General features: G+C 60.6%; 1 protein-coding gene across 3 annotated transcripts in view; it reads right to left on the reverse strand.

The window, feature by feature from the left end:
* Positions 1–13,628: 13,628 nt before the first annotated feature.
* LOC101937430 (uncharacterized serine/threonine-protein kinase SBK3) overlaps positions 13,629–25,742 on the reverse strand; it is a 16,884-nt gene continuing 4,770 nt past the window's right edge. The window contains exons 1-4 of one of the 3 annotated variants that reach the window (XM_065570817.1): positions 25,161–25,742; positions 21,522–21,705; positions 19,618–19,820; positions 13,629–18,197 (exon numbers count right to left, since the gene is read on the reverse strand). The exon at positions 25,161–25,742 is cut by the window's right edge and continues 602 nt beyond it. In XM_065570817.1, the coding sequence (XP_065426889.1) occupies positions 17,331–18,197; positions 19,618–19,820; positions 21,522–21,687 (1,236 nt within the window). In that variant the 5' untranslated portion in view covers positions 21,688–21,705; positions 25,161–25,742 and the 3' untranslated portion in view covers positions 13,629–17,330. Of the gene's footprint in view, positions 18,198–19,617; positions 19,821–21,521; positions 22,349–25,160 lie in introns of those variants that run through there. The other 2 variants (XM_042844484.2, XM_065570816.1) reach the window with 2 other exon arrangements.

A 25,742-nucleotide genomic window follows, 5' to 3' on the forward strand; every position in this document is an offset into this window, starting at 1 on the left:
CAGTGCCAGCACTAGTCACAGAGCAGCTGCTGTGTAGCAGGGACCCCGTGTAAGCTCCCGGAGGTCTAGATCTAAGGGGGATCAGGCTGCAGAGGGCCATGTTCCCCCGACGGGAGGCCTAAGGGATGGAGGCTGTTGGGGAGCCCCCTCCCTTTGCCCAGCACAGCCCTGAGGGGCTGGAGGAGCAGGGAACGGCCCAGGTTTGCTCAGGCTGCACTGGGACACAGTGCAAAGGCCTCACAGGAGCCAGCGACAAACACAGCAGTCCAGACCCTATTGCTCCTCTCCAGTGTGACTGGCAGGTCACCGCGTGGGCTACCCCGCCCTGGGCAGAGGAGCAGCACAAGGTCTTGGCACCAGCTGTATTTTCAGACAAGGGTGAAAGTGGGATGTAAGTGATGCCAGGGGGCATGGGTGGTGGGTATAAGAGGCCAGGGGAGGCTAAGCCTTCCCAGATAGCCAGCCTGCCACCTTTGGATAGAGTTGCCAACTTTCTAATTGCACAACCAAACACCCTTGCCCCGCCCCCTTCCCTGCCCCTTCCCTTAGGCCCCACCCCTGCCCCAGCCCTTCTCTGAGGCCCGACCCTACTCATTCCATCCCCCCTCCCTCTGTCGCTCTCCCCCACCCTCACTTTCACTGGGCTGGGGCATGGGGTTAAGATGCGGGAGGGGATTAGGGCTCCAGCTGTGGGCTCTGGGGTGTGGCGGGGATCAGGGGTTTGGGGTGCAGGAGTGCTCTGGACTAGGGCCAACGGGTTTGGAGTGTGGGAACGGGCTCTGGGCTGGGGGTTGGAGTGCAGGAGGCGGTGCAGGGTGCAGGCTCTGGGAGGGAGCTTAGAGCTGTGGCAGGGGGTTGGGGTGCAGGCTCTGGGAGGGGGTTCTGACTTTGGGCTGGGGGTTGGGGTGTGGGTTTGGGCTCCAGCCAGGCAGCGTTTACCTCAGGTGGCTCCCGGTCGGTGGTGCAGTGGGGCTAAGGCAGGCTCCCTACCTGTCCTGGCTCCTCATGGCTCCCGGAAGCGGCCAGCAAGTCCACCTCCTAGGCACAGGGGTGGCCAGGCAGCTCTGCATGGTGCGCACTGCCCGCGCCCGCAGGTGCCACCCTTGCAGCTCCCATTAGTCATGGTTCCTGTCCAATGGGAGCTGTGGAGCTGGCGCTCGGGGCGGGGGCAGCACGTGGAGCCTTTCTGATCGCACCTGTGCCTAGGGGCCGCAGGGACATGCTGGCAGCTTCCAGGAGCCGCGCGGAGCCAGGAGAGGCAGGAAGACTGCCTTAGCCCCGCTGCGCCATTGACCAGACTTTTAATGGCCCAGCCACCAGTGCTGCCCGGAGCTGCCAGGGTCCCTTTTCGACTGGGTGTTCCAGTCGAAAACCGGACACCTGGCAACCCTACCTTTGGAGTGTGCTGTTGCCAAAAGGATGCCCAGGCCCTGGCCCTGGCCTGCCAGCGATCCTCCCAGTTACCACTCGTCCTCTTCCCCCCGAGGCCCTGGCCTCGCTCCGTCTCTTCCTGTCCTCACTCTGCCCACCTGGAGGCCTTGGGGGAGAGGGGAAAGAGGCACAAGTGGCGGGTCGGGGAGCCTTGGGGGAAAGGCATGAGCAGTGGGCAGGAAAGCCTCAGGGGAAGAGGGGTGAGAGGTGGGTGGGGGAAGAGGGGCAGGTGGGGGTTAGGTTTGCCAACCCTTCCGGTTTCGCCAGGAGTCTCCCGGAATCGGGCTTTATCTTCCAGAGGCTACGGAAGCCAAACCGGCAGATTGTAGGCCGGCAGCACAGTGGGGCTAAGGCAGGCTCCCTGTCGCCCTGCGGCCCCTAGGGGGGCAGGGCGTCTCTGCGCGCTGCCCCCACCCTGAGCACTGACTCCGCAGCTCCAATTGGCCAGGAACTGCGGCCAATGGGAGCTGCACGGCCGGTGCCTGCAGGCAGGGGCAGCGCGTGGAGCCCCCTACTACCCCCAGGGGCTACAGGGATGTGCCGGCCACTTCTGGGAGCAACGCGGGGCCAGGGCAGGCAGGGACCCTGCCTTAGTCCTGCTGCGCTGCTGACCGGGAGCCACCCAAGGTAAGCGCCAACCGGTCAGAGCTCGCACCCCGAACCCTCCACTGCAGCCCGTCTCTGCCCCAGCCCTAAGCCCCCTCCCAGAGCCAGCGCCCCAAGCCCTCTCCTGCACCCCAAGCCCCTGCCCCAGCTCTGAGTCCCCTCCCACTCCCAAACTCCCTCCCTGAGCCAACACCCCTCACCCCCTCCCACACCCCAACCCCCTGCCCCAGCCCAGTGAAAGTGAGGGTGGAGGAGAGTGAGCGAGGGAGGATGGGGGGATGGAGTGAGCAGGGCAGGGCCTTGGCGAAGGGGCGGTGTGGGAGTGGGGCCTTGGGGAAGAGTTGGGGCACGGGGCAGGGCAAAGGTGTTTGGGTTTGTGTGATTAGACAGTTTGGCAACCCTAGTGGGGCGGGGGCTTTGGGGGAAGAGGCATGAGAGGTGGATGGGGGTGGGGGCAGAGCGGGGGTGGAGTGTGGGCGGGGCTTTCGGGGGAGGTAGCTGAGTGGGGACAGGCCTGGGACTGGGGCCACAGGCCAGGTGTGCCCAGCGTCTCCAAATGAATGAGTCACGCACCGCCCATGCTGTGGGGCTGTGCTGCCCCTCTGCCCGGGGGAATTGCACCGGCAGAGCCCAGCCCATTGGGGGTGACTGCGCTGCAGGCCGAGGAGTTACCTGCCCCGGGGTGAGTTTGGCCCAGACTTTATGCCTAAGGTCAGAGCTGGGGGCACAGAGCCAGGCTCTGATAATCAGGGGGTAACAGAGCAAGAGCCCGTTACCTGTGCGGGTCGGCTCCTGCCCTCCTCCGCTGCTGCTCGCGCTGTCTGTGGGACAAGGGCAAAGAGAATCGCACCGTGCGGGAGAGACGCCTGCAGCCTCACGGGGCCAGATCCCCAGCGGGTGTAAATCAGCATCACCCTACCGGATGATCCCCAGCGGGTGTGAACTGGCGTCCCTCCATTGGAATCCAGAGGGCTCTGCCAGTTTGCACCCGCCGAGGAGCCGGTCCCTGGACTCTCTCTCTTGCTCTGAGTGTCACACTGAGTTTCCCCACTGCAGACTCAGTGAGGACGTCACTGTCCTTTTAACAAACCAACATTTCATTGATCCTGGCACCTGGCACTGAGGTCAAAGCTCCGCAGGGGTGAAAATGCCCTGGGAAGCCCTGAGCCAGGATTTCCCGGCCCCCAAATCAGATGCTGTTTTCTGCGGAGCACCCTCGGGGACCTGAATGTGCGGGAGACCCCTGCACCCTTCAGACAGCCTGGGGCTCGCCTGGTGGGCGGAGCGGGTTGTGTGATAGGCTGTGTGCACGGGCGACATTCCCCAGCCACCCCTGTGCCTGGGGCAGCACCAGGCCTAGGCCCTGCTCACGCCCAGTGCTGAGGGTTCAGGGGAGTTAAGTGCTACCTGGCCCTGGGGCTGCCCCTCTGCACAGGCTGGGTTTCACCACAGAGAGCCCCTGCCCCTAAAGCAATCCAGCCCCCCCCCGCCATACCAGCCCCTTAGCCCCCAGACTCCTCCCCTAATACCAGCCAGGCCCCTCCCCTAATACCAGCCCCTCAGCTCAGCCCCCAGGCTCCTCTCCTAATACCAGCCAGGCCCCTCCTATAATACCAGCCCCTCAGCCCAGCCCTCAGCCCCCCTCCCCAATACCAGCCACTTAGCCCCCAGGCCCCTCCCCTAATACCAGTCCCTCAGCTCAGCCCCCAGGCTCCTCCCCTAATACCAGCCAGGCCCCTCCCCTAATAACAGCCCCTCAGCCCAGCCCTCAGGCCCCACCCCTAATACCAGCCCACTAGCCCAGTGCCCAGGTCGTTGGCAGCACCAGCTCTGGGCAGAGTTTGGGAAGGGCCCAGCAGAGGCCACCAGTGACTCCCACGGCTCTGTGTTGCTGAGTGCTGTGGGGAACAGGGAGCAGGGACAGGGGCTCCTGGCTCTCATTGGGTCCCCCAGGTTCACCAGACCCCTGTGTCCCGATATCTGGGTCCTGCAGGTCCGACCCGCTGCCTGCCCACAGCCCTCCCTGCCCCTCAGCCCCCCTCCCTGCCTGGCAGTGCCCACTGTGGGTCTGGGCTCTGGCCGGGGAGCTCACACTGACCCCCAGTGAGAGAGCCAGGCTGGGCAGGCAGGGCCCAGGCTGCCCCCGGAGGAGTCGTCTCTGCCCCCAACCTGCACAGAACGAGCCAATTGCCTCCAGGGGAAGAGGCAGCAGCCGCCCGCCCTCCGGGTCTCTGGCACAGCTGATCCTCCCACACAGCAGCATCCCTCTGCCACCCCCAGCCTCGCCCAGCCATCCCACAGGCCCAGGTCCCCATGCCCCCATCCTGTCAGCCAGCACGTCTGCCCCTAGGGGCAGCAGCCTGCCTGGTTCATGGGCACCTGGCTAAATACCAGCCTGCCCCTTCCTGCCTCATCCTCTCCTGCCCTGCCCCATATCCACCCCAGTCACAGTGGCTCAGGCCCCGCTGCATAGCCGCCCCGAACCGGCTCCATGCCCACGTACAGCTCAGAGTGCTCCGGGCTGCAGCTTTTCTGCCATCCCAGCTGAGTCTGTCCCAGTGCATTCTGGGAGAACGGGGGCAGCTCCGATCCCAGATGGGGGGCACACATGCACACAGAGTGGCACCAGCAGCACCTGCTGGGCAGTGAGCCTGGGCCTCCTGTCAGCCCTGAGAGCTGGCAGGGGGAGGGCCAGGCAAAGAGGCTGTGCCAGCCTAGGCTGACGGCAGGGACAATGCACCAAGCCTGAGTCGTGCCCGAGCCGGCACAGGGACTGCAGGGAAAGGGGCTGCCCCTCGGCCAGATGGGGCTTCTGGCCCCGGAGCCTGCTAGAGCCTGGGGGTGACTCCCGCTGGGACTAGTGGGTTTGCTGCTGCAACCCAGTGAGGAGAGAGTGTCCAGGTCCCCTCTGTGCCGAGCCGCAGGGCACAGGAGCTGTTACAGCCCCACACGCAGAGCACGGGCTCAGCTCACGCCGGCGCACCGGTCAGGCCTGGGGGCAAGGTCCGTGGGGCTCAGCAGCAGCTGGCACAGAGCCTCGGGCCCTGCTTGTGAAAGAACCCAGCCAGTCCAGGCAGTCACTGCTCAGCCAGGCTTTCGGGCAGCATGGGACGCTCTGGGGAACCCTGGGCTGTTCTGGGCTGTGTCGGCCAGGCCAGCTCCCTTAGACACAGCAGTGGCGGGTGGCAGAGAGTCCCTGCCCTGCAGGAAGGGTGTGATGGGGGCTCCTGCCCAGACACTCCAGCTGCCCCGGAGCCCTCTGAGCTTGGCACAGCGACTGGTTCCTGTCCCAGCAGCAGGGTCAGGGTTGTCTCTGCCCGGCCGCTCTGGGTGGGGCAGGCCAGGGGCTCAGGGCCTCACCTGTCACACGCAGGGTCTTGGGGGTGCTCAGGTTGGAATTAACTAGCTCGTTATTGTCACCCTTGTACTGGTACCAGCAGGAGAAATCCCTGGTGTCCCCCAGGCTGGAGACGCGACGGGTGAAGTCGTAAGAGAATCGCCCGGGGGTGATCACTTGACTTGCAGCTTCCTGTCCGTCCTCGCAGAAGATAACGTGGGTCATGCGGGACTCTCCTGGGACCAGACACCGAAAGGTAACTGTGTCCCCAACATGAGCCAGGGACACGTTCAGAGAGAGCTGGGGAGCCGGCAGGGACCCTGGGGGGAGAAGCAGGATTGAGAGCCTGGCCAGGGAGCTACAGAGAAACCAGAGTCAGACTAGTATCTCGGGTGCAGCTGGTGTAGACGTACCCGGCCTAGCTAGCTCCCATAGCATAGAGTGCACATCCAGACAGGCGAGCCTGGGGCGCACTTACCAGGGACCGGGGACCCGAGCTAGCTGGCTCAAGTACGTCTACATGAGCGGCAATCACTGCGCACAACTGCAGAATAGACAGACCCAAAGCAGGCTGTCGGGAAGGGGGCAGATCCTTGGGTGGAGGGGCATAAACCACATGGGGGGGCAAGTGGGGAGACCCTGAATGTGGGGGAGAGGCAGAAACCACATAGGGAGCCTCCCCATCACAACACCAGTGAGTGTCTGGCTAGTTCTGAAGCCAATCGCAGGATTTTGGGGCCTCTCTCCTGCCCTGTGAGTGCCGCGGGGCTGGCAACAAGGCGTATGCTGATAGGGGGGTGCCCTGGTGGGGACCACCAGGTAGATCCCCTGGCAGGGGGTGGGGGACCCCACACAGCATAGGATCCAGGGGATTGCCCAGCAGGGCAGAGCATTTGAGCCAGACATCAATTCCCAGATGGGGGGAGGTTCCCTCTCTGGAGTGAAGTGCAGGGTCCCTGGGGGGGATATCGGGGTCACCTGTGCTTGGCAGGGTCAACGATGATCATGAACCCGCCTAAGTCTAGCAGTGTTTGGGGTTCCCTTGCAGCCCCAGCTCCTGGAGCCCTGGGATCTGGGCTCTCCCTGCTTTTGGTTAAACAAAGTCAGGTCCCAGCCCTGGGGTTTGGGAAGAGAAGCTGGAAACAGGGGTCCCAGGATGCACCGGTGCCGGGAGAGTGGAGGGATCCCATCCTGCTTCTCACTGGCCACGGGCCCTGGGGCTCCCGGGCTTGGCGTCCTGCCGAGATCGGTTGGCTTTTCTGTGGGCTGCTGGGGCACTCACCCTCCGGGCGGCAGGACTCCTGGCTGGTGACCTGCAGAGCTGGGGCTGGAAGAGAGAGCAGACAGCAATGACGGGTACAGGGCACAGTGAGACAGTGAGAGCTACCATGCAGCCAACTTACTGCATCTGAGTGCCAGGCAAGTGGTCCCTGTATAAACAGCCCCTGTGTCCCACCCCAGAGGCAGCTGCATCTCGGCACGAGTCAAGGAGTCCCTGTATAACCAACAGATGTGGCCAAATCTCAGTGCTGGGTGAGGGGTCCCTGTGCCTCACCCCAGCAGCAGTTGCTTCTTGGTGCCAGTTGAGGGGGTCCCTGTATAACCATCCCCCACGCCCCACCCCAGAGGCAGCTGCATCTCAGCACCAAACAAGGGGCCCCTGTATAAACAGACTCCACCACAGAGGAGCCGGTCCTGAATCGGGCCCAGAATCCCAGCAGTTAATTAGAGCTGCGTGTCAAGTGGGGATTTTGGCCAAGTCCCACAGGCGACGGTGCGATTCCCCCAGACTAGAGCCAGGTGTGTGCGCCGCGCAGCTCCGCTAGGCCTGGCTACACTGGTCATAGTCATGCCCCATCCCCCCCAGCAGCCCTGAGCTCCCAGCCAGACTTGGGGTGCTCAGCCCAGCTCTGTCTGGTTTCTCGCTGCACAGCGGCTGGTTTCAGCCTCTTGCGTTTTTAGCACGGTTCTGGGAGAGATAACCATGGCTCTGTAGCTGCTTCCCCATTCCCTGGTGCTTGGTGTCTCCACAGCACTGCTAGGTATTAATACATGATGTGTGGCTGTCACGGGCGTCTACACCGCAAGGGAGCCGCTCTCGGTTCCTGCACACATCATCACACACTGTGTAATAGCCATGGAGGGGAGAGCGGCGCGGCCAGAGACTGCCCACTTCTCCAACGCCCCAGCTCCAGCACACAGTCATTGCATTACTCTAGCTATCCGAGTGACAAGATGGGGGAGGTTGTATCTTGTATTGGACCAACTTCTGCTGGGGAGACAGACAAGCTTTCGGGCCACACAGAGCTCGTCTGCAGGGCTGGGAAAGGAACTGAGTGTCGCAGCTAAACGCAAGGTGCAGCCGATTGTGTCACCGAAGGAGATACACAGACTGTAAGGGACCATGCGGGGTGAAGTGGCCTGTTAACACCCTGCAGCCATTGGACAAAAGGCAGGTTATGGGTTACAGATCGTTGGAATAAGCCATAAATCCAGTGTCTTTATGAAGACCATGATTTCTGGAGCCTAGCAAAGTCGGCTTCAGAACTTTTGGTTCTATGACTGGAGGGGTGTTAATGGGCCAAGTAACCTTGAATGGTCCCTGGCAATCTGGGTTAACTCTTTATGGTAAACAATCTGCGCCACCTTTATTTAGCTGTGACGCTGGGAGTACATTTCCCAGCCCTGAAGGAGAGCTCTGTGTAAGTGCCAATCCTTGTCTCTCTCACCAATAGACGCTGGTCCGATCAAAGACATTACCTCACCCACCTCATCTCGCTAATATCCTGGGATCCATATGGCTACAACGACACTGCAAATATCTATCTATCTATCTATCTATCTATCTATCTATCTATCTATCTATCTATCTATCTATCTATCTATCTATCCCCAGACACCTCCTCTATTTATCTCACCCCATACACTCCCCCTTTTGCTCTCTCTCCCCAGGCAGAGTAGGGTTCTGTCATGCCACATGGATCTTTCCCATCACTCCAACACCCCCAGGTTCTCCCACACATACATGTAGAACTCACACACACAGACATGCAAGGACACGCAGGGATTCACAGACGCTCACTTGCACATGCAAACACACACACAGGGACACGCAAACACACGCTGGGACACACAAACATGCACGTGCACACATACAGTGTGCACACACACACGGGGGACACAAACATGCACACATGGGCCTGCACACACAGTGTGCACACACACACACAGAGGGACACACAAACGTGCCCACATGGACATGCACACAGACACAGGGACACACACAGGGACACGCATACGCACATACATGTAGGAACACAAGCACACACACACATGGACATGCACACACACAGAGTGTACACACATACACACACGGACAGAAACACACACAGGGACACATGGACACACACAGGGACACGCACACCCACACACATACACAGGGACACAAACATACACACATACACACACACAAGGACATGCACGCACACACAGTATACACACACACATACACAAACATGCAGGGACACAAGCATACACACACACACACACACACACACGGACATGCATACACACATGCAGGAACGCATGCATGCACACACACACACACACACACACACATGGACATGCATGCACTTCGTATAAACACAGTACACGTAGACAAACACACGCAGGGACACACACACACACAGCTTCCTTGAACACTGTGAAGGTGTGCATTGGCCGCACACTCACCGAGCACAGACAGCCAGAGCCAGAGCGCCATCGAGGGATCCTGTGTGGTGTCTGTGCCGGGGGCTGAGGCAGAAGTGAAGCTCCCGTGTCTGTGCATGACAGGGACTTCTCCTTTCCGCACCAGGGGTGGGAGCATCCTGTCCTGTCCTCCCCCCGCCCCCCGCTCTCTGCCATGACGCCCGGGCCAGCAGGGGATAGTGTGAAACCCCCAGTCCCTCCCGCGCTGCGCTCCTGCCCCCACCTGCGTTGCTGCTCTCCGGACAGGACAGGCTGTATTCCGGAGAGCAGGGGGCAGCCAGGGGCCGAGGGGTTCCCCATGTGGGTGCACAGCTGGGCTGGATCAGCAGGGCCAGGGAAGGGGGGATCACCTCTATGTCTGGCGTTAGTGAGACCAGTAATGGCCCAGCTCAGGTGTCCTCACTGCAAACAGGACAGGGACTAGCGGGGAGGGGTCAAAGAGCTACAAGAAGGATTTGGGGGGTGGGAACCTGCTGGGCAGGGAGAGGCTGAAGGAGCTCAGTGGACTCAGTGTCTCCACCCAGAAGAGGGTCAGAGGAGCCGCGATCCCGGCCTCTGAGTACCCACCTGGGAAGGAGATTTCAGAGAGCAGGGGGCTCTGTGCTCTCCCGGCAAAGGCAGAGCTGGACCCACTGGCTGGAGCTGACCCCAGACAGGCTGGGAAGAAGGGACAGATGTTTAGGGGACATGGAACATCTGGCCTGGGGGTGGGGGATTCTCCATCCTGGGGAGTCGGCACAGCACCATGGACGTCTCTGACAGCTCCGCTCTAGCTGGGCCAGGAGAGGCGGGCCAGGGGCAGGGAGCACTAGGGGGGTTCTTGGGCCTGGATGGACCCAACAATCCCTGCTGGCCTTGGGCTCTACGACACTGAGCTCCTCAGGGACGCGGTGCAGCCAGAGCCCCCTGCGAAAGCAGATTGGAGGCCACTGAAGACTGGGGGGCAAACAACCCCTGTGCCCCACCCCAGAGGCAGCTGCATCACAGCAATCCCACAGCTTTTCTACAGGGTGCAATCCCTGTAGAAGCAGCAGAGTATGGAGAGTCCCCTCTGGCCTGGAGCACCTTTGTGTGACCCTTGTAAGGCCACCTACACCTGTGACCCCTCCTGTTGCTGTGAGGCAGCTGCCCTCCCTCCCCCGCCCAATCTGGCAGCTTCTTTCTCCATGGGAACCTGAGCAGCCAACGTCCCCCCGGCTCCACTCTCTGCAGAGCCCCCCATAGACTAAGCTGGTGACCCCAGAGCCCCCAGACCCCAGCCAGAGCGTCCTCCCTCCCCCCAGAACATGAGCCAGTGAATCTCAGGGAACCAAGCCAGAGCTCCTGGGCCAGTGACCCCGGAGCATCCAGCCCCTCGTGGAATGTAGCAGCCCACTGCCTTGAGCCCCCCGGCCTGCGCTGACAGACTTGGGCTCAGTGGGGCTCACCCTATGGCATTCAAATAGCTGTGGAGCCAGAGCTTTGACACTGTGGGTCGGTCTGGAGCTCGTGCTCTGAAACCCCCCCACCCCCTCTCCCTCCCTCTCCCTAGGCTCCAGAGTCTGCGCTCCAGCCCCAGCTCCAATGTCGACACCGTTATTTCTTGCGCAGAGCGTGAGTCCTACATGCAGGTAGGCCTGGCCTGACCTGAGTGTTTAAACACATGTGGGGAGGCCTCGTTCCTTGGAAGACAGGATTAGGGAGGTCAACAAGTCATCAGGCTGAAAACAGGATGTTTGTGCTACATAAGGTAAGTCAATAGGTCAGGAGGCTAAAAGACAGAATGTGTGAGCCAGCTAAGATAAGAGGGAGAACACCCCGGGAACCATTTACTACAAATGAGGCAGGGGAGGTCGTATCTTGTATTGGACCAACTTCTGCTGGGGAGAGAAACAAGCTTTCGGGCCCCATAGAGCTCGTCTGCAGGGCTGGGAAAGGTACTGAGTGTTGCAGCTAAACGCAAGGTGCAGCCGATTGTGTCACAGAAGGAGATACACAGACTGTAAGGGACCATGTGGGGTGAAATGGCCTGTTAACACCCTGCAGTCATAGGGAAAAAAGGGAGGTTAGTGGGTTACAGATTGTTGTAAAAAGCCATAAATCCAGTGTCTTTATTAAGACCACAATTTTTTGTGTCCAGCAAAGTTATGAATTGAAGCTCCCACGCTTGTTTTTTTGAAAGTGTTGTGCAGGTTTCCTTTGAGGATGAGGACTGAGAGGTCAGTGATAGAGTGATTGCTTTGTGAAAAGTGTTCACCCACAGGTGACAAGGTATTTTTGTCTTTTATCATTTTCCTGAGTAAGTGCACATGAAACCGTGATGCTTGTCTGGTTTCACCCACCTAGTTGTTATTGGCAGGGGCGGCAGCTTTGTAGAAATTTTGGTGGTGCCCAGAACGCTCAGAGCCCGCCCCCCCGAACTCCGCCCCCCACCTGCCTAAGGCTCTGTGAGGGAGTTTGGGTGGGGGGAGGAGGTCTGGGATACAGGCCCTGGGTTGGAGCAGGGAATTGGGGTGTAGGTCAGTTGAGAGGTTGGGCTCTGGGATGGAGTCTGTGGTGCAGGCTCTGGGATGGAGTTTGGGTACTGGGTGCAGGCTCTGGGCTGGGGCACAGAGTGGGGGTGCAGGCTCTGGGAGGGAGTTTGGGGATGGGAGGGGCTGTGGAGGGAGGGGTGCAGGCTCTGGACCGGAGTTTGGTTGTAGGCTCTGGGCTGGGGTAAGGGGTGTGGGTGTAGGAGGGAGTTTGGGTACAGGCTCTGGGAGGGAGTTTGGGTGCAGGAGGGGGTGTGTGGGAAGGGAGTGAGGGTGCAGGCTCTGGGACGGAGTTTGGGTGCTGGGTGCAGGCTCTGCGCTGGGGCACGGGGTGGGGTGCAGGATGGGTGGATGGGTGCAGGCTCTGGGACGGAGTGCGAAGGGCTGGGTGCAGGCTCTGGGACGGAGTTTGGGTGCTGGGTGCAGGCTCTGCACTGAGGCACGGGGTGGGGTGCAGGATGGGTGGATGGGTGCAGGCTCTGGGACGGAGTGCGAAGGGCTGGGTGCAGGCTCTGGGATGGAGTTTGGGTGCTGGGTGCAGGCTCTGGGCAGGGGCTGGGGATGTAGGTGGGGGTGGGGGTGCAGGCTCTGGGACAGAGTTTGGGTGCAGGCTCTAGGGTGGGGGTGCAGGTTCTGGGAGGGAGTTTAGGGGCTGGAGAGGGGGTGTGGGCTCTGGGAGGGGGTGGTGGGTGCTGGGGGGAGGGGACTGCCATCACGTGTGGCTTCCTTCCTCCCCTGCTGCCCCTCGCCATAGCCTCACTCGGGGTGGGGGTTGGGGTTGCCCCTTGCCCAGTGTTTGCAGGAGAGGTGGCTGGGGGGGGGATGTGGATCACAGGGACAAACACTCACCGAAGCCCCAGCAGCTGCTCAGGTGAGTCACAGAGATCCACTCCAGATGTCTCCCGCCGGAAGCCCCCTAAGCATCTGGTGCCATGGGAGGGGAGGGCTGCCAAGCACGTGTGTGCCCCCTCCCCCTCCTGACGTGCAGTAGCCTAGCACAACATGAGCTGTAACCTCACCCAGTGCACTAAATGCCCCGATAACCAGGGGCGGCGAGTTATATTCTCTTGTGGTGCCCGGGCTCCAGCAATATTCAGGGCTGGGGGCCCTGCTTCACCAATGTTTGGAGCTGCTCCCCCCCGGCGCTCCAGGACCGGGAGCGGGGGCGGGGTAGGGTGACCAGATGTCCCGATTTTATAGGGACAGTCCCGATGTTTGGGTCTTTTTCTTATATAGGCTCCTATTACCCCCCAGCCCATGTCCTGATTTTTCACACTTGCTGTCTGGTCACCCTACGGGGGGGGGGGGGGGTGCTCCAGGCAGGGCCGAGGGAGAGCAGCTCCAAACATTGGTGAAGCAGGGCCCCTAGCCCTGAATATTGCTGGAGCCCGGGCACCACAAGAGAATATAACTCGCCGCCCCTGGTTATTGGGGCATTTAGTGCACTGGGTGAGGTTACAGCTCATGTTGTGCTAGGCATGTGTAGGACCCATGGCTCTTGAAAGGTGTGTTGTGTGGGAGTGTGGATCATGGTAGCAGTGGAGATATGGCTGCAGGGTTTGCATCTGTTGTTCTGGCAAGGTCTGGTTCTGCTTTGAGTTGCTAGGTCCTGGTCTGTGGGGAGCTTGCTTCTGATGATGAGGTTGGAGGGTTGTTTGAAGGCCAGAGGAGGGGGTTCAGGAAAGATTGCTTTCAGAATGGGGTCCCCATTGAGTATGGGGTGTCATTGTTTGATTATACCCCATATGAGAGCCTGTGTGTGGTCGGAGGGAGCTTTATTTCCATTTTGAACCAGGTTCTCGCAAGATATTTCTGTGGCTCATTCCATGAGGCGAGTTGGGTGTCGTCTGACGTCACCGGTGTGGTGCTCTGCTCTGTTCAATGTCGATAACACTCAGCTGCGTGCGTGTGTTCCCTCTGTGTGCTGCCCCGGCTCTGCACAGATCGCTGACGCAGCAGACCCCGAGAGAACCTCCAATGACCACAGACTCCGATAAGGTACGAAGGCACCCAGCCAGGTTTATTGCCAAACAAAACACAGTCTCTAGCTCCCCAGATCAGATGTCTATGGTTCTGCTAGTACATATGTGCTCCCTGACAATGGACGCAGCTCAGTCAGTGGTGGGACTCTCCACTGCCCCCTAGGCTGGACAAAGACACCTCCTCAGGTGTGCATTCTTATACACAGGTACAAACAAATTACACATCACTCCTGACATATTGAGGTACAACCCCTCTGCGTGTTGGGGTGCTGCCTCTCTGCTGGTACATGTTGGTTCGAACAAACAAGTCTATCCATCACAGGGGTAGGCAACCTATGGCACGTGTGCCGAAGGCGGCACGTGAGCTGATTTTCATAGATTCATAGATTCTAGGACTGGAAGGGACCTCGAGAGGTCATCGAGTCCAGTCCCCTGCCCGCATTTCAGTGGCACTCACACTGCTCGGGTCCTGGCCACCAATCTGGTGGCTCTGTATTTTAATTTAATTTTAAATGAAGCTTCTTAAACATTTTAAAAACCTTATTTACTTTACATACAACAATAGTTGAGTTATATATTATAGACTTATAGAAAGAGAACTTCTAAAAAAATGTATTACTGGCACACAAAACCTTAAATTAGAGTGATTAAATGAAGACTCGGCACACCACTTCTGAAAGGTTTCAGAGTAGCAGCCGTGTTAGTCTGTATCCGCAAAAAGAACAGGAGTACTTGTGGCACCTTAGAGACTAACAAATTTATTAGAGCATAAGCTTTTGTGGGCTACAGCCCATTTCTTCGGCTGCATAGAATGGAACATATATTGAGGAGATATATACACACACATACAGAGAGCATGAACAGGTGGGAATTGTCTTACCAACTCTGAGAGGCCAATTAAGTAAGAGAAAAAAACGTTTGAAGTGATAATCAAGCTAGCCCAGTACAGACAGTTTGATAAGAAGTGTGAGAATATTTACAAGGGGAGATAGATTCAATGTTTGTAATGGCTCAGCCATTCCCAGTCCTTATTCAATCCTAAATTGATTGTATCTAGTTTGCATATCAATTCCAGCTCAGCAGTCTCTCGTTGGAGTCCGTTTTTGAAGCTTTTCTGTTGTAAGATAGCCACCCGCAGGTCTGTCATTGAATGGCCAGACAGGTTAAAGTGTTCTCCCACCGGTTTTGGAGTATTATGATTCCTGATGTCAGACTTGTGTCCATTAATTCTTTTGCGTAGAGACTGTCCGGTTTGGCCAATGTACATGGTAGAGGGGCATTGCTGGCACATGATGGCATATATCACATTCTGAAAGGTTGCCGACCCCTGATCCATCATATTATCCTTTTGACCCTGTCTTTTAGGATGGGTCAGCCTGTTTCTCATTATCTTTGTGGAATGTGTTCGTACCTGACTGTTCTGGTGCCATCCTGGCCCATGGTTAGCCTATTAGTGCTTGATACCCTTTAGATATGTGTATACGGCCAATTAGCAGCCTTCTTCTTGCCAACTTTTGTGAGCAGGGCCCGCCTCTGGCTCACAGCTTAACTCTGCTTTATGTTAGCAAAGTCTTGACCATTACTTTAGTTCAGGCCTTAGGCCTCATACCGGGCCTCTGATATAAGGGTTTATGTTTCAGGGCCTCATCTTACTACATTGGATACCATGGACACTGGATCCCTGAGGCTAGCTGAGGGAGTGGGGATATCTGGGTACCACCACCACCTTGGCAAACCTGAGGCTGGCGAGGGTGGTGGTGGGTGGAGTCACCCCGTTGCGGCTGCCACTTGATCCCTGACGGAGGGGCAGGCCTGGTGTCACTAACACCGGATCACTCAGGCCAGCGCGGGGCTGGGGGGCAGCCAGATGAAGCCACCAATGGATCCATGGTGCTGGCTGGTGGATGGCCAGGTGCTGACGCTGCCTACAATGGATCCCTGAGGCCAGCGAGGGGGCAGAGGAGAGCTGGGTACTGCCCCCACAGGATTTCTGAATTTGTTCAGAGGGGGCAGAGGTGGGTTGTGGCTGGGTGTTGCTGCCACTACATGCGTGTGTGAATCCCTGGATGAAGGGTGCTCAGATTCTGCTCCCATTAGATCTCTGAGGCTGGCGGGGGGGGGGGGGTGTCACCATGATGGGATCCCTGAGTATGTCAGGGAGGGTAGGAGTCATCTGGTGGTTGCCTCCACCACTTGGATCCCTGTGGCCATGTGGGTGAGCCATATTCAGGTGACTCCCACTCCCAAAGGACCAGTCACTCGCCATAGGTCAATTGCACCTTAGATCTCACACGAAAGACAACACTTGTAGCCAATCCTGTAATAAACTAGGTAAAGATTGATTCCTAGGAAAAGGAATCAAGCGGATGATTTACAAGGTTAAAGCAGGTAAACACCCCCCCCACGCACACAAACGAGTTCCACTCTTAAATTTCCAAAAGCAATAGAAGCTTCCATGACAAGCAAGGTCTACGTGTCTTCAGGGCTAACCCAGGCCAAGCACTGAGGGCCTCTTGCTTGTTCCCAGGGGAGCCCTGTGGTTCCGTGGATACCGATCTCTATCTGCGGATATCTGCATCCACAGGTAGAAATTTGTATCTGTGCAGGGCTCTACTGAGGGAGGAGGTCAGGCTGAGCGACACAGGGACAGAGCTTTGAGCTCTGGCTACCTAGAATGGGCTCTGCTGTAACTGTCATTTCTCTGGGCTCACCAAGGGCTTCCTGCACTGGGCGCCAGTCGACTAATAAACCCGCCCGTGCGACAGCGCTGGCTGTGTGTCCCTGCACACGCTGGTGGAGGGGTGTGTTGCTTCCTACGATTGTACAATTCTCCCACAGGGGTCTGTCTCAGTGGGACTCCCTGAACGGAGCTCACGGGGTGGTGCAGGGGGGCTGGCGGACCAGAGGTCCGGCCTAAGGAGGCGGTGAGGCCATGTGGCTCACTCTGGAGAACGAGTGAAAGCCCTAGGGGGTCTGGCACACTGATGGGACTGTTACAAAGCTGGGGCCATAGCCCCGATCCTGTGGATCTGTGACAAAGGTTTAGAAAGCAGAGTCAGGAGAATCCCCCAACCCTGCAGGAAGCTGCTCCAGGCATTAGTTCTCCTCATTCCAATATCTGCACCTTATTCCCAGCCTGCATCAGTCTGGCTTCAGCAGTGGGTCTGGCTCTGCCTTTGCCCCCGGGGGAGCACAGAGCCCCCTGCTCTCTGAAATCTCCTCCCTGGGCAGGTATCCAGAGGCCGGGATTGCAGCTCCTCGGACCCTCCTCTGGGCGGAGACACTGAATCCACTGAGCTCGGCAGGTTCCCACCCCCCAAATCCTTCTTGTAGCTCTTCTCCAACCCCTCCCCGTTTGTCCCAGTGAGGACACCCGAGCTGGGCCCAGGGCCGAGGAATGGTCCCACTTACCCTCCCCGACCATGCTGGGTACCCCTTGCTGATCCAGCCCAGCCGTGCGCTCGCCCCCTTAGCCACAGCCCGGTGCTGGGAGCCCCTGGCCAATGGGTCACCTTGACCTCAGAGTGCCCCCCATGGCCGGGCTCATCGCCCATGACTTGCTGTAGATGCAGACCGTGACTCCTTTGCCCACCCAGCAGGGGCTGGCGCTGTCGGAGGGGAACAGGCTCCTTGAGCCCAGCCCTTGGGCCTATCTGGCTGTGGCAAGCGCAGCTCCGGCAGGGAGCCCCGGGCTGCCCCTTCATCTCGGGCTCCTCAGCAGGAACTGATCGGGATGGGGGCCAAGGAGACAGAGGGGTGGCAGGGGATGGAAGCTATGGCAGGGGGTGCTGGCTCCCCTCCCCCTCCGCTCCTGCCAGTGCCTCCTCCCTTTCCCTCTGCTCCTTCCTCCCCTCCCCCCACCTCCTTCCCCAATTCGGACTGGGGCCTGCCCCCCCCAGGCTGGGCAGAGGTCTCGGTGGGGGGGCCTGTGCCGCAGGCAGCGCCTGGGCTGCGTCGGGGCTGTTCCTGACCGTGCTGCTCTCCGGCCAGGCTCTGGCTGTGCCCCTGGCCCCTCAGTCCCCCGGCACCGTCCAGCTCCCGGAGGCTGCTCGCCAGCCAGACCAGGGGCAGGTACTTGTGCACCTCGATGGCGGGGCTGCGGCGGTTGGGGTCGAGGGTCAGCAGCCGCCGGAACATCTCCTGGGCGGCGGGGCCGAAAGCCCTCCAGGGCGCCGGCGCCTCCCCTGGCACCGTGCTGTTCTGCCAGGCGCCGAACGCCTCAAACTGGGGGTCGGGGCTGACAGCCACGTCCCAGGGGAAGCAGCCGGTGCCGAGGCAGAAGAGCAGCACCCCGAAGGCCCACACGTCCAGGCTGGCGTCCAGTTCCAGCGTCTCTGAGGCCTCGAGCAGGCAGAGCTCGGGCGGTGCGTAGGGCAGAGTGCCCGACATGGCGCAGACGGGCGTGCCCTCCAGCCGCGTCAGCCCGAAGTCGCCCAGCTTCACCCGCCGGCACTCGCAGTCGAAGAGCAGCACGTTGTCCAGCTTGATGTCCCGGTGCACCAGGGCTTTGCCGTGCATGAAGTCCAGGGCCTCAGCCAGCTGTGCCGCGCAGCGCTTCACCTGGGCCTCTGGGAGACCCTCCTGTGGGGGCACGGGGGTTACACACGGGCAGCATAGTGCCCCAGCGCCCCCTCTGGAGACCTCCCCCATACAGCGCCCCCTCTGGGGACCTCCCCTGCATAGCGCCCCAGCGCCCCCTCTGGAGACCTCCCCTGCATTGCGCCCCAGCGCCCCCTCTGGGGACCTCCCCACGCGGCACCACACCAGGGACCTCCCCCATACAGTGCCCCAGTGCCCCCTCTGGGGACCTCCCCTGCATAGCGCCCCACCGCCCCCTCTGGGGACCTCCCCACACGGCACCACACCAGGGACCTCCCCCATACAGCGCCCCCTCTGGGGACCTCCCCTGCATAGCGCCCCAGCGCCCCCTCTGGAGACCTCCCCTGCATAGTGCCCCAGCGCCCCTTCTGGGGACCTCCCCACACGGCACCACACCAGGGACCTCCCCCATACAGCGCCCCAGCGCCCCCTCTGGAGACCTCCCCTGCATTGCGCCCCAGCGCCCCCTCTGGGGACCTCCCCACGCGGCACCACACCAGGGACCTCCCCCATACAGCGCCCCAGTGCCCCCTCTGGGGACCTCCCCACACAGCACCACACCAGGAACCTCCCCCATACAGTGCCCCAGCGCCCCCTCTGGAGACCTCCCCTGCATTGTGCCCCAGCGCCCCCTCTGGGGACCTCCCCTGCATAGCGCCCCAGCATCCCCTCCGGAAACTTCCCCCGCACAGCGCACAGCATCCCCTCCAGGGACCTCCTCCACACAATGCCCCAGTGCCCCGCCAGGGACTTCCCCACATAGCATCCCAGCACCCCTCTGGGATTTCCCCACACAGTGCCCCAGCACCCCAGCGCCCCACGAGGGACCTCCCCCGCACAGTGCCCCAGAACCCCCTCCAGGGATCTCCCCTGTACCCCAGCACCCCCTCTTGGGACCTCCCCACACAGCGCCCCCACTGGAGACCTCCCCGTCACAGTGCCCCTTCCCCTCACAGCACCCTATGCTCTCTCCGGCCCCACCCACTCAGCACCCTACAGTGCCCTGTACTGTAATTCCCCATAGCACACCAATGTCCCTCCAGCATCTCCCATGCTGCACCCCAGGTCCCAAGGCCTCCTGTTGAGAACCCATCCCGCATCCCTTGCTCCCCTGCCCCGAGACCCCAGCCTACTAGCTCCTATTCCCAGGAACCCTGAGACCCTGTACCCCAGCAACCCTCTCCGCTGAGCCTCCAGCCACACACTCCCGAGACCCCCAGCACTGATCCCCCATCCTCCACTCCCCAGCTCCCTGCTTCACAGGCCCCCACTGAGACCCAGTGCCCCATGCCCCTGCTCCCCATCCCATCCCCTGCTCAACAGCCCCGCTGACATCTGATGCCCCATTCCCTGATCGCCACTCCCCAGAACCCCCCTACCACCTCGCCTCATGCCAGCATACCCCATCATGCACGATGGCACACAGGTCCCCAGCGGGCGCTAGTTCCTGGGCAAAGGCAAAGTGGGTGGGGCTCTCGAAGACTATGGGCAGAGTGCGCAGGAAACCGGCGTGGGCAGACAGGCAGAGCGCAATGCAGTACTCCCGCAGGAATGCCCGCCGCTCCGTCCTCTCCTTCGGCATCAGCTTCAACGCCAGGGCCGTGCCTGGGTACAAAGGGAGGGTCAGTGTGTCCCAGCAGTGGGCAGGACGTGGGTACAAAGTGGGGTCAGTGTGTCCCAGCAGTGGGCAGGACGTGGGTACAAAGTGGGGTCAGTGTGCCCCAGCAGGGGGCGGGACCTGGGCACAAAGCGGGGGGGGGGGTCATTGTGTTCCAGCATCGGGCAGAGCCTGGGTACAAAGTGGGGGTCGGTGTGTCTCAGCTGGGGATGGGGGCTCGATAAAAGGGGGGTGGTGAGTGTGTCCCAGCAGAGGAGGGACTGGTTGAAAAGGAGGGGGTTGGTGTGCCCCAGCAGCGGATGGGGCCTGGGTACAAAGGAGGGGGTTGGTGTGCCCCAGCAACGGATGGGGCCTGGGTATAGAGGAGGGGGTCGGTGTGCCCCAGCAGGGGGTGGGGCCCAGCAGAGGGTGGGGCCTGGGTACAAAGGGGAGTCGGTGTGCCCCAGCAGGAGGTGGGCCTGGTTACAAAGGAGGGGGTTGGTCTGTCCCAGCAGGGGCAGAGTGGTACCTGGGCGCAAAGGTGGTCAGTGTGTCCCTGCAGGGGGCAGGGACTGGGTACAAAGCGGGGGTTGGTGTGTTCCAGTAGGGGCAGGGCCTGGTGCAAAGGGGGGGGGGTCAGTGTGTCCCTGCAGGAGGCGGAGCCTGGGTACAAAGGTGGGGGTCGGTGTGTCTCAGCAGGGGCAGTGTTTGAGCACAAACAGAGGGGGTGGAGGGGCCCCGTGTGGGTGGGCTCAGAGAGTCCCATTGTGTCAGTAGGTTTTGGGTGTCGAGGGCCCTGAGTGGGATCACTCCCTTCTGTGGCTGCCCCCTCACCTCACTGACTGCTTCCCGGGCCCCTGGGAGTTGGCAGTGGGTGCCCGAGTGGCTGGCATGGCAGTAGCAATGGATCACCTGCTGGGTGGCATGGGGCCATTGGTGCCTGTGCCGGGAGCAGTGAGCAAAAGGGAGCTGGCTACTTTGAAGTAAGTGGTGTCAGCGAGCAACTGGGCGAATCCCTGAATTCCTGCCCCACTCCCTGCAGCACAGCGCCCCCTAGCACCTCCTGGGGCCAGCACTGACTGCTGGGGAGAGCGCCCCCTACTGAGCCCCCACCCTGCTCCCTGCAGCACAGCGCCTCGTAGTGCCCCACTGGGGCCGGCACTGACTGCTGGGGAGAGCGCCCCCTACTGAGCCCCCACCCCGCTCCCTGCAGCACAGTGCCTCGTAGTGCCCCACTGGGGCCGGCACTGACTGCTGGGGAGAGCGCCCCCTACTGAGCCCCCACCCTGCTCCCTGCAGCACAGCGCCTCGTAGTGCCCCACTGGGGCCGGCACTGACTGCTGGGGAGAGCGCCCCCCACTGAGCCCCCACCCCGCTCCCTGCGGCACAGCGCCTCGTAGTGCCCCACTGGGGCCGGCACTGACTGCTGGGGAGAGCGCCCCCCACTGAGCCCCCACCCCGCTCCCTGCGGCACAGTGCCTCGTAGTGCCCCACTGGGGCCGGCACTGACTGCTGGGGAGAGCGCCCCCTACTGAGCCCCCACCCTGCTCCCTGCAGCATAGCGCCTCGTAGTGCCCCACTGGGGCCGGCACTGACTGTGAGGGGACAGAGCCCTCTGCCGAGTCCCCACCCTGCTCCCTGCAGGGCCCCAATGCAGGCGGCGGCTACTCAGGCCTGGCCCACCCAGGAGCAGCTGGCGCTGCCCTCACCTCGCTCCCGGTGCTCTGCCAGCAGCACGTTGCCGTAGGTGCCGCTGCCCAGCTCCTTGATGATGGTGTATTGCTCCTGCAGCTCCAGCTGGGGCAGGCTGCGCGAGGTCACCTCCATCAGCCGCTCCAGGAACTCCGCGTTGTCCTCCACCTCAGGGAGCTCCATGCCACGCGCTGCCCGTGCCTGAGTGGAGAAGGCAGCGCCTGTCAAAGGAGAGCTATTCCCCCTCCCCCCATGGGACACCCACCACACCTGTCGCCTTGAGCCAAGGGAGGGCAGTGGGGGCTACTGGGTTAGAGTGGGGGGTGGGGGAAGGGCTGGGACACCTGGGTTCTATCACAGCTCTAGGAGGGAGTGGGGTCTGGTGGTTAGGGGAGTGTGGGAGCCAGGACTCCTGGGTTCTATTTCTGGCTCTGTCCCAGCTGAGCTGGGTGAATTCCCTTCAGCTCTCAATTTCCCTGCTCTGGGAAGTGCTCAGATATTTGCAGGCCTGAGCTGAGAGGTGAGAGATAAACCCAGTGACAGGTCAGTTCCTTCTCATTGCTGTTGAGGCCTGGCCCCTCCGGAGCAGGGCTCGGCTTCTGGCTGTCCCCACGGGGGCCTCCTGCTATTGATTAGCAATACAACTATCTGAGAGGGGAGCCCTGGCCAGGCTGCGTGGTGTGGGCCTGCCCCACTCGCTGCCACCCCTTGCTGCTGAGGGATGCGTGTCTGCACATGGAGTGCTGCTGGCTCAGACATATGGGTCCAGAATCCCACCCAGCTAGCTCAAGCGCTGGGCAGCCGGGGGAGGGGGGCACTGAGGGGGCAGGGCTGGGTGGTTCTAGTGGGGGGGGCACTGAGAGGGGAAGGGGCTGGTTGGTTCTAGCATAGGGGGGCACTGAGAGGGGAAGGGGCTGGGTGGGTCTAGCGTGGGGGGGCACTGAGAGGGGAAGGGGTGGTTGGTTCTAGCGTGGGGGGGGGGCACCGAGAGGGGAAGGGGCTGGTTGGTTCTAGCGTGGGGGGGCACTGAGAGGGGCAGGGGCTGGGTGGTTCTAGCGTGGGGGGGCACTGAGAGGGGCAGGGGCTGGGTGGTTCTAGTGTGGGGGGGCACTGACAGGGGCAGGGGTGGTTGGTTCTAGTGTGGGGGGCACCGAGAGGGGAAGGGGTGGTTGGTTCTAGCGTGGGGGGGGCACTGAGAGGGGAAGGGGCTGGTTGGTTCTAGCGTGGGGGGGCACTGAGAGGGGCAGGGGCTGGTTGGTTCTAGCAGGGGGGGCGGCACTGAGCGGGGAAGGGGCTGCGTGACTTGCTCCCCAACTCATGGGATGTGGAAACTGCAGAGTGCTGCTGTTGAGAGGCAGAGGCTGGGGTGCCCTGGACGACATCCAGGACCAGGCCTGTGCCTGTCAAAGTACTTTCTCCGTGCCCCTCTGTCGGGGCCAATTCCCCCCCTCCATGGCAGGCCCCTTATCCCCTCAGCATGTGGGGCCCATCCCTACCCTCCTGGTGCCCCCTGGACACCCTGGGGTGTCGGTGTGGGTATCATCAGTCCCGCCGTCTGAGAGGAAGACTGGGGTCTAGATGTTAGAGCAGGGAGGGTTGGGAGGCAGGACTCCTGACTGCTAAGTTCCCTCTAAGCTGCGCGGCCACCAAGGACCACGCAGGCGCACAGTGGACAGAGGCGCCTCTCCCCTGGTCACGGCCTCAGCTACCACAACGGGAAGAGGAGCTCTCCCCCAGCCCTGGGCTGCTGAGGCGAGAGAGGGCGGGGGGGGGGGGTCCTCTCTCCCCGCTGCAGCCTGGGCAGCCTGCACCCCAAACCTCTCATCCCCAGCCCCACCTCAGAGCCCACACCCTCAGCCCCCCGCACCCCAACTCCCTTCCCCAGCCCTGAGCCCCCTCCCACTCTCCGAACCCCTCAGCCCCACCCCCGCCACAGATCACTCCATAGTGGTGCACAGAGCACAATTCATTCCGCACATGGACGTGAAAAATTAGAGGGAACATTGCTGGCTGTGGGAGGGGATTGGGGTCTAGTGGGTCCTAACTAGGGGTTGGGGCTGGGAACCAGTAATCTTGGGCTCTTTCCACAGCTCTGGGAAGCAGGGGTGATGTCTAATGGTTAGAGCAGGGGGCTGGGCCCTGTCCCTGGTAGCCGAGCCCCCCGTGCTGTTGCTGCCCCACACAGGGCTGATGGGAGGGAGTCATGCCCACAGGGGAACTGCAGTTATGGGGTGGGGGTAGGGGGGAAGGCTGGTGCCTCTTTGTGCACAAGCCCTGCTGCCCGCCCAGCAAAGGTCACTTGTGAGTTTGGGGTAGGTGCTTCCTGCTGATCTGGCCCTGGCCCTGATCCCATCAACCATGCACCCCTATCCCACAGGGGAGACTGTCCCCCACCGTGGGTCTGAGCCCAGGCCCCCCAAACCAGGGCAATCGCCTCCCCAGGTCTGGGACTGTCCCCACTGCTGCTGGATTTTCCTGTCTGTTACTTAGTGCTCGGTAGTGCTCATTGTGACTGGCCTGTGTCCCCAGGGCCTCCTGCTGGAGCTGGCATCCCTGAGCGTGACTCGTGTGGGCAGACCCTGGGGCCTCTCTAAACCCGCAGGGGTTACAGAGCAGGAGTTGCGCCTGCCTGCGGGCCTGGCCCCAGTCCCCTCCCCCGTCCACCTGTCTGTCTGTCTGTCTCACCACTGCAAAACAAGGGCTTCCCAAAGCAGAAAAGCAAATCCGACCCGAGCGACCAGGGCTGGATGCACAAAGGGCTCAGCGGTGCAGTGCCTGGCGCCTCGCCTCCAGTGGATTGCACAGACCAGAGCGCCTTGGCCCTTTCCCTCTGAGGCAGTGTGGTGCCCAGCTCAGCTGGGCTTTGTCAGCCGGGACCCCTGTCCTGGAGCTGGGTGCCTGAGCCAGGTCAGCCCTGTCTCCTGAAAACCCCCAAGGAAAGCCCCCTGATTACAGCCCCTAGCCCAGTGAGCAGTGCCCTCGGCTAGGAGAGGGGAGCGCTAGGTTCAAATCCCCCCTCTACCTGCTGCAGTGCAGATCTGTGTCCTAGTAAGTGCCCCGGCCGCAGAGTCAAACTCCCTGGCTCTGTAATTATTTAAGTCTTTATACACTATGGAACAGCTTCAACAGTAGAGACTAAGGGCAAGGCTATGCTACAAAATGAAGTCGACCTAAGTTACATCAATGTAGACGCACCGCAGTAATTCAATTGTTTTTGCATGTCCACACTATGCTCCTTGTATCGGCGGTGCACGTCCTCACCAGGAGCGCTTGCACCGATTTAACTGTCAGCGTGGGGCATTGTGGGACGGCTTCGGAAAGGTAGCAACAGGCGATGTCAGTAATACAGTGTCTACACTGACACTGCGTCGACGTAACTACATTGACCCAAACGCTACGCCTCTCGCGGTGGAGGAGTTATTAAGTCAGTGTAGTAGGCCAGTGGCTCTCAACCTTTCCAGACGACTGTACCCCTTTCAGGAGTCTGATTTGTCTTGCCTACCCCCAAGTTTCACCTCACTTAAAAGCTACTTGCTTACAAAATGAGAGAGAAAAATGCAAGTGTCCCAGCACACTAGTACTGAAAAATGGCTGGTTTTCTCATTTTACCATATCATTATAAAATGAATCAATCGGAATATAAACATTGTACTTACATTTCAGTGTATAGTACATAGAGCAGTATAAACAAGCCATTGATGGAATGAAATTTTGGTTTGTACTGACTTCGCTAGTGCTTTTTCGGGAGCCTGTTGTGAAACGAGGCAAATATCTAAATGAGTTGATGTACCCCCTGGAAGACCTCTGCGTACCCCCCAGGGGTACATGGATCTCTGGCTGAGAACCACGGTAGTGGGGCACTTACATCAGTGGGTGCTACATTAGTTAGTGCCGACGCTTACAGGGTTAGGTCGACATAAGTTGCCTCACTTTGACCTAACGGTGTAGCCCAGGCCTAAGGGCTTGTCTACACTGACAGCCGTGCAGCTGTGCCGCTGTAGCGCTTAGTGAAGATGTGAAGCGCTTCTCCCATCAGCGTAGGGATTCCACCTCCCGCAGAGGCGGTAGCTACATGGACAGGAGAAGCCCTCCCATCGACACAGCGCTGTCTCCGTGGGGGGTTAGGTCAGTATAACTGGTAGTGCAGACCGAGGCTAAGGTTATGTCTACAGCGGCACCGCTATAGCGCTTCAGTGCAGAGACTCACTACAGCGATGGGAGGGGTTCTCTTGTCAGCG

The sequence above is a fragment of the Chrysemys picta genome, chromosome 17, assembly GCF_011386835.1.
Source record: "Chrysemys picta bellii isolate R12L10 chromosome 17, ASM1138683v2, whole genome shotgun sequence".
NCBI classification, from domain to species: Eukaryota; Metazoa; Chordata; order Testudines; family Emydidae; genus Chrysemys; species Chrysemys picta.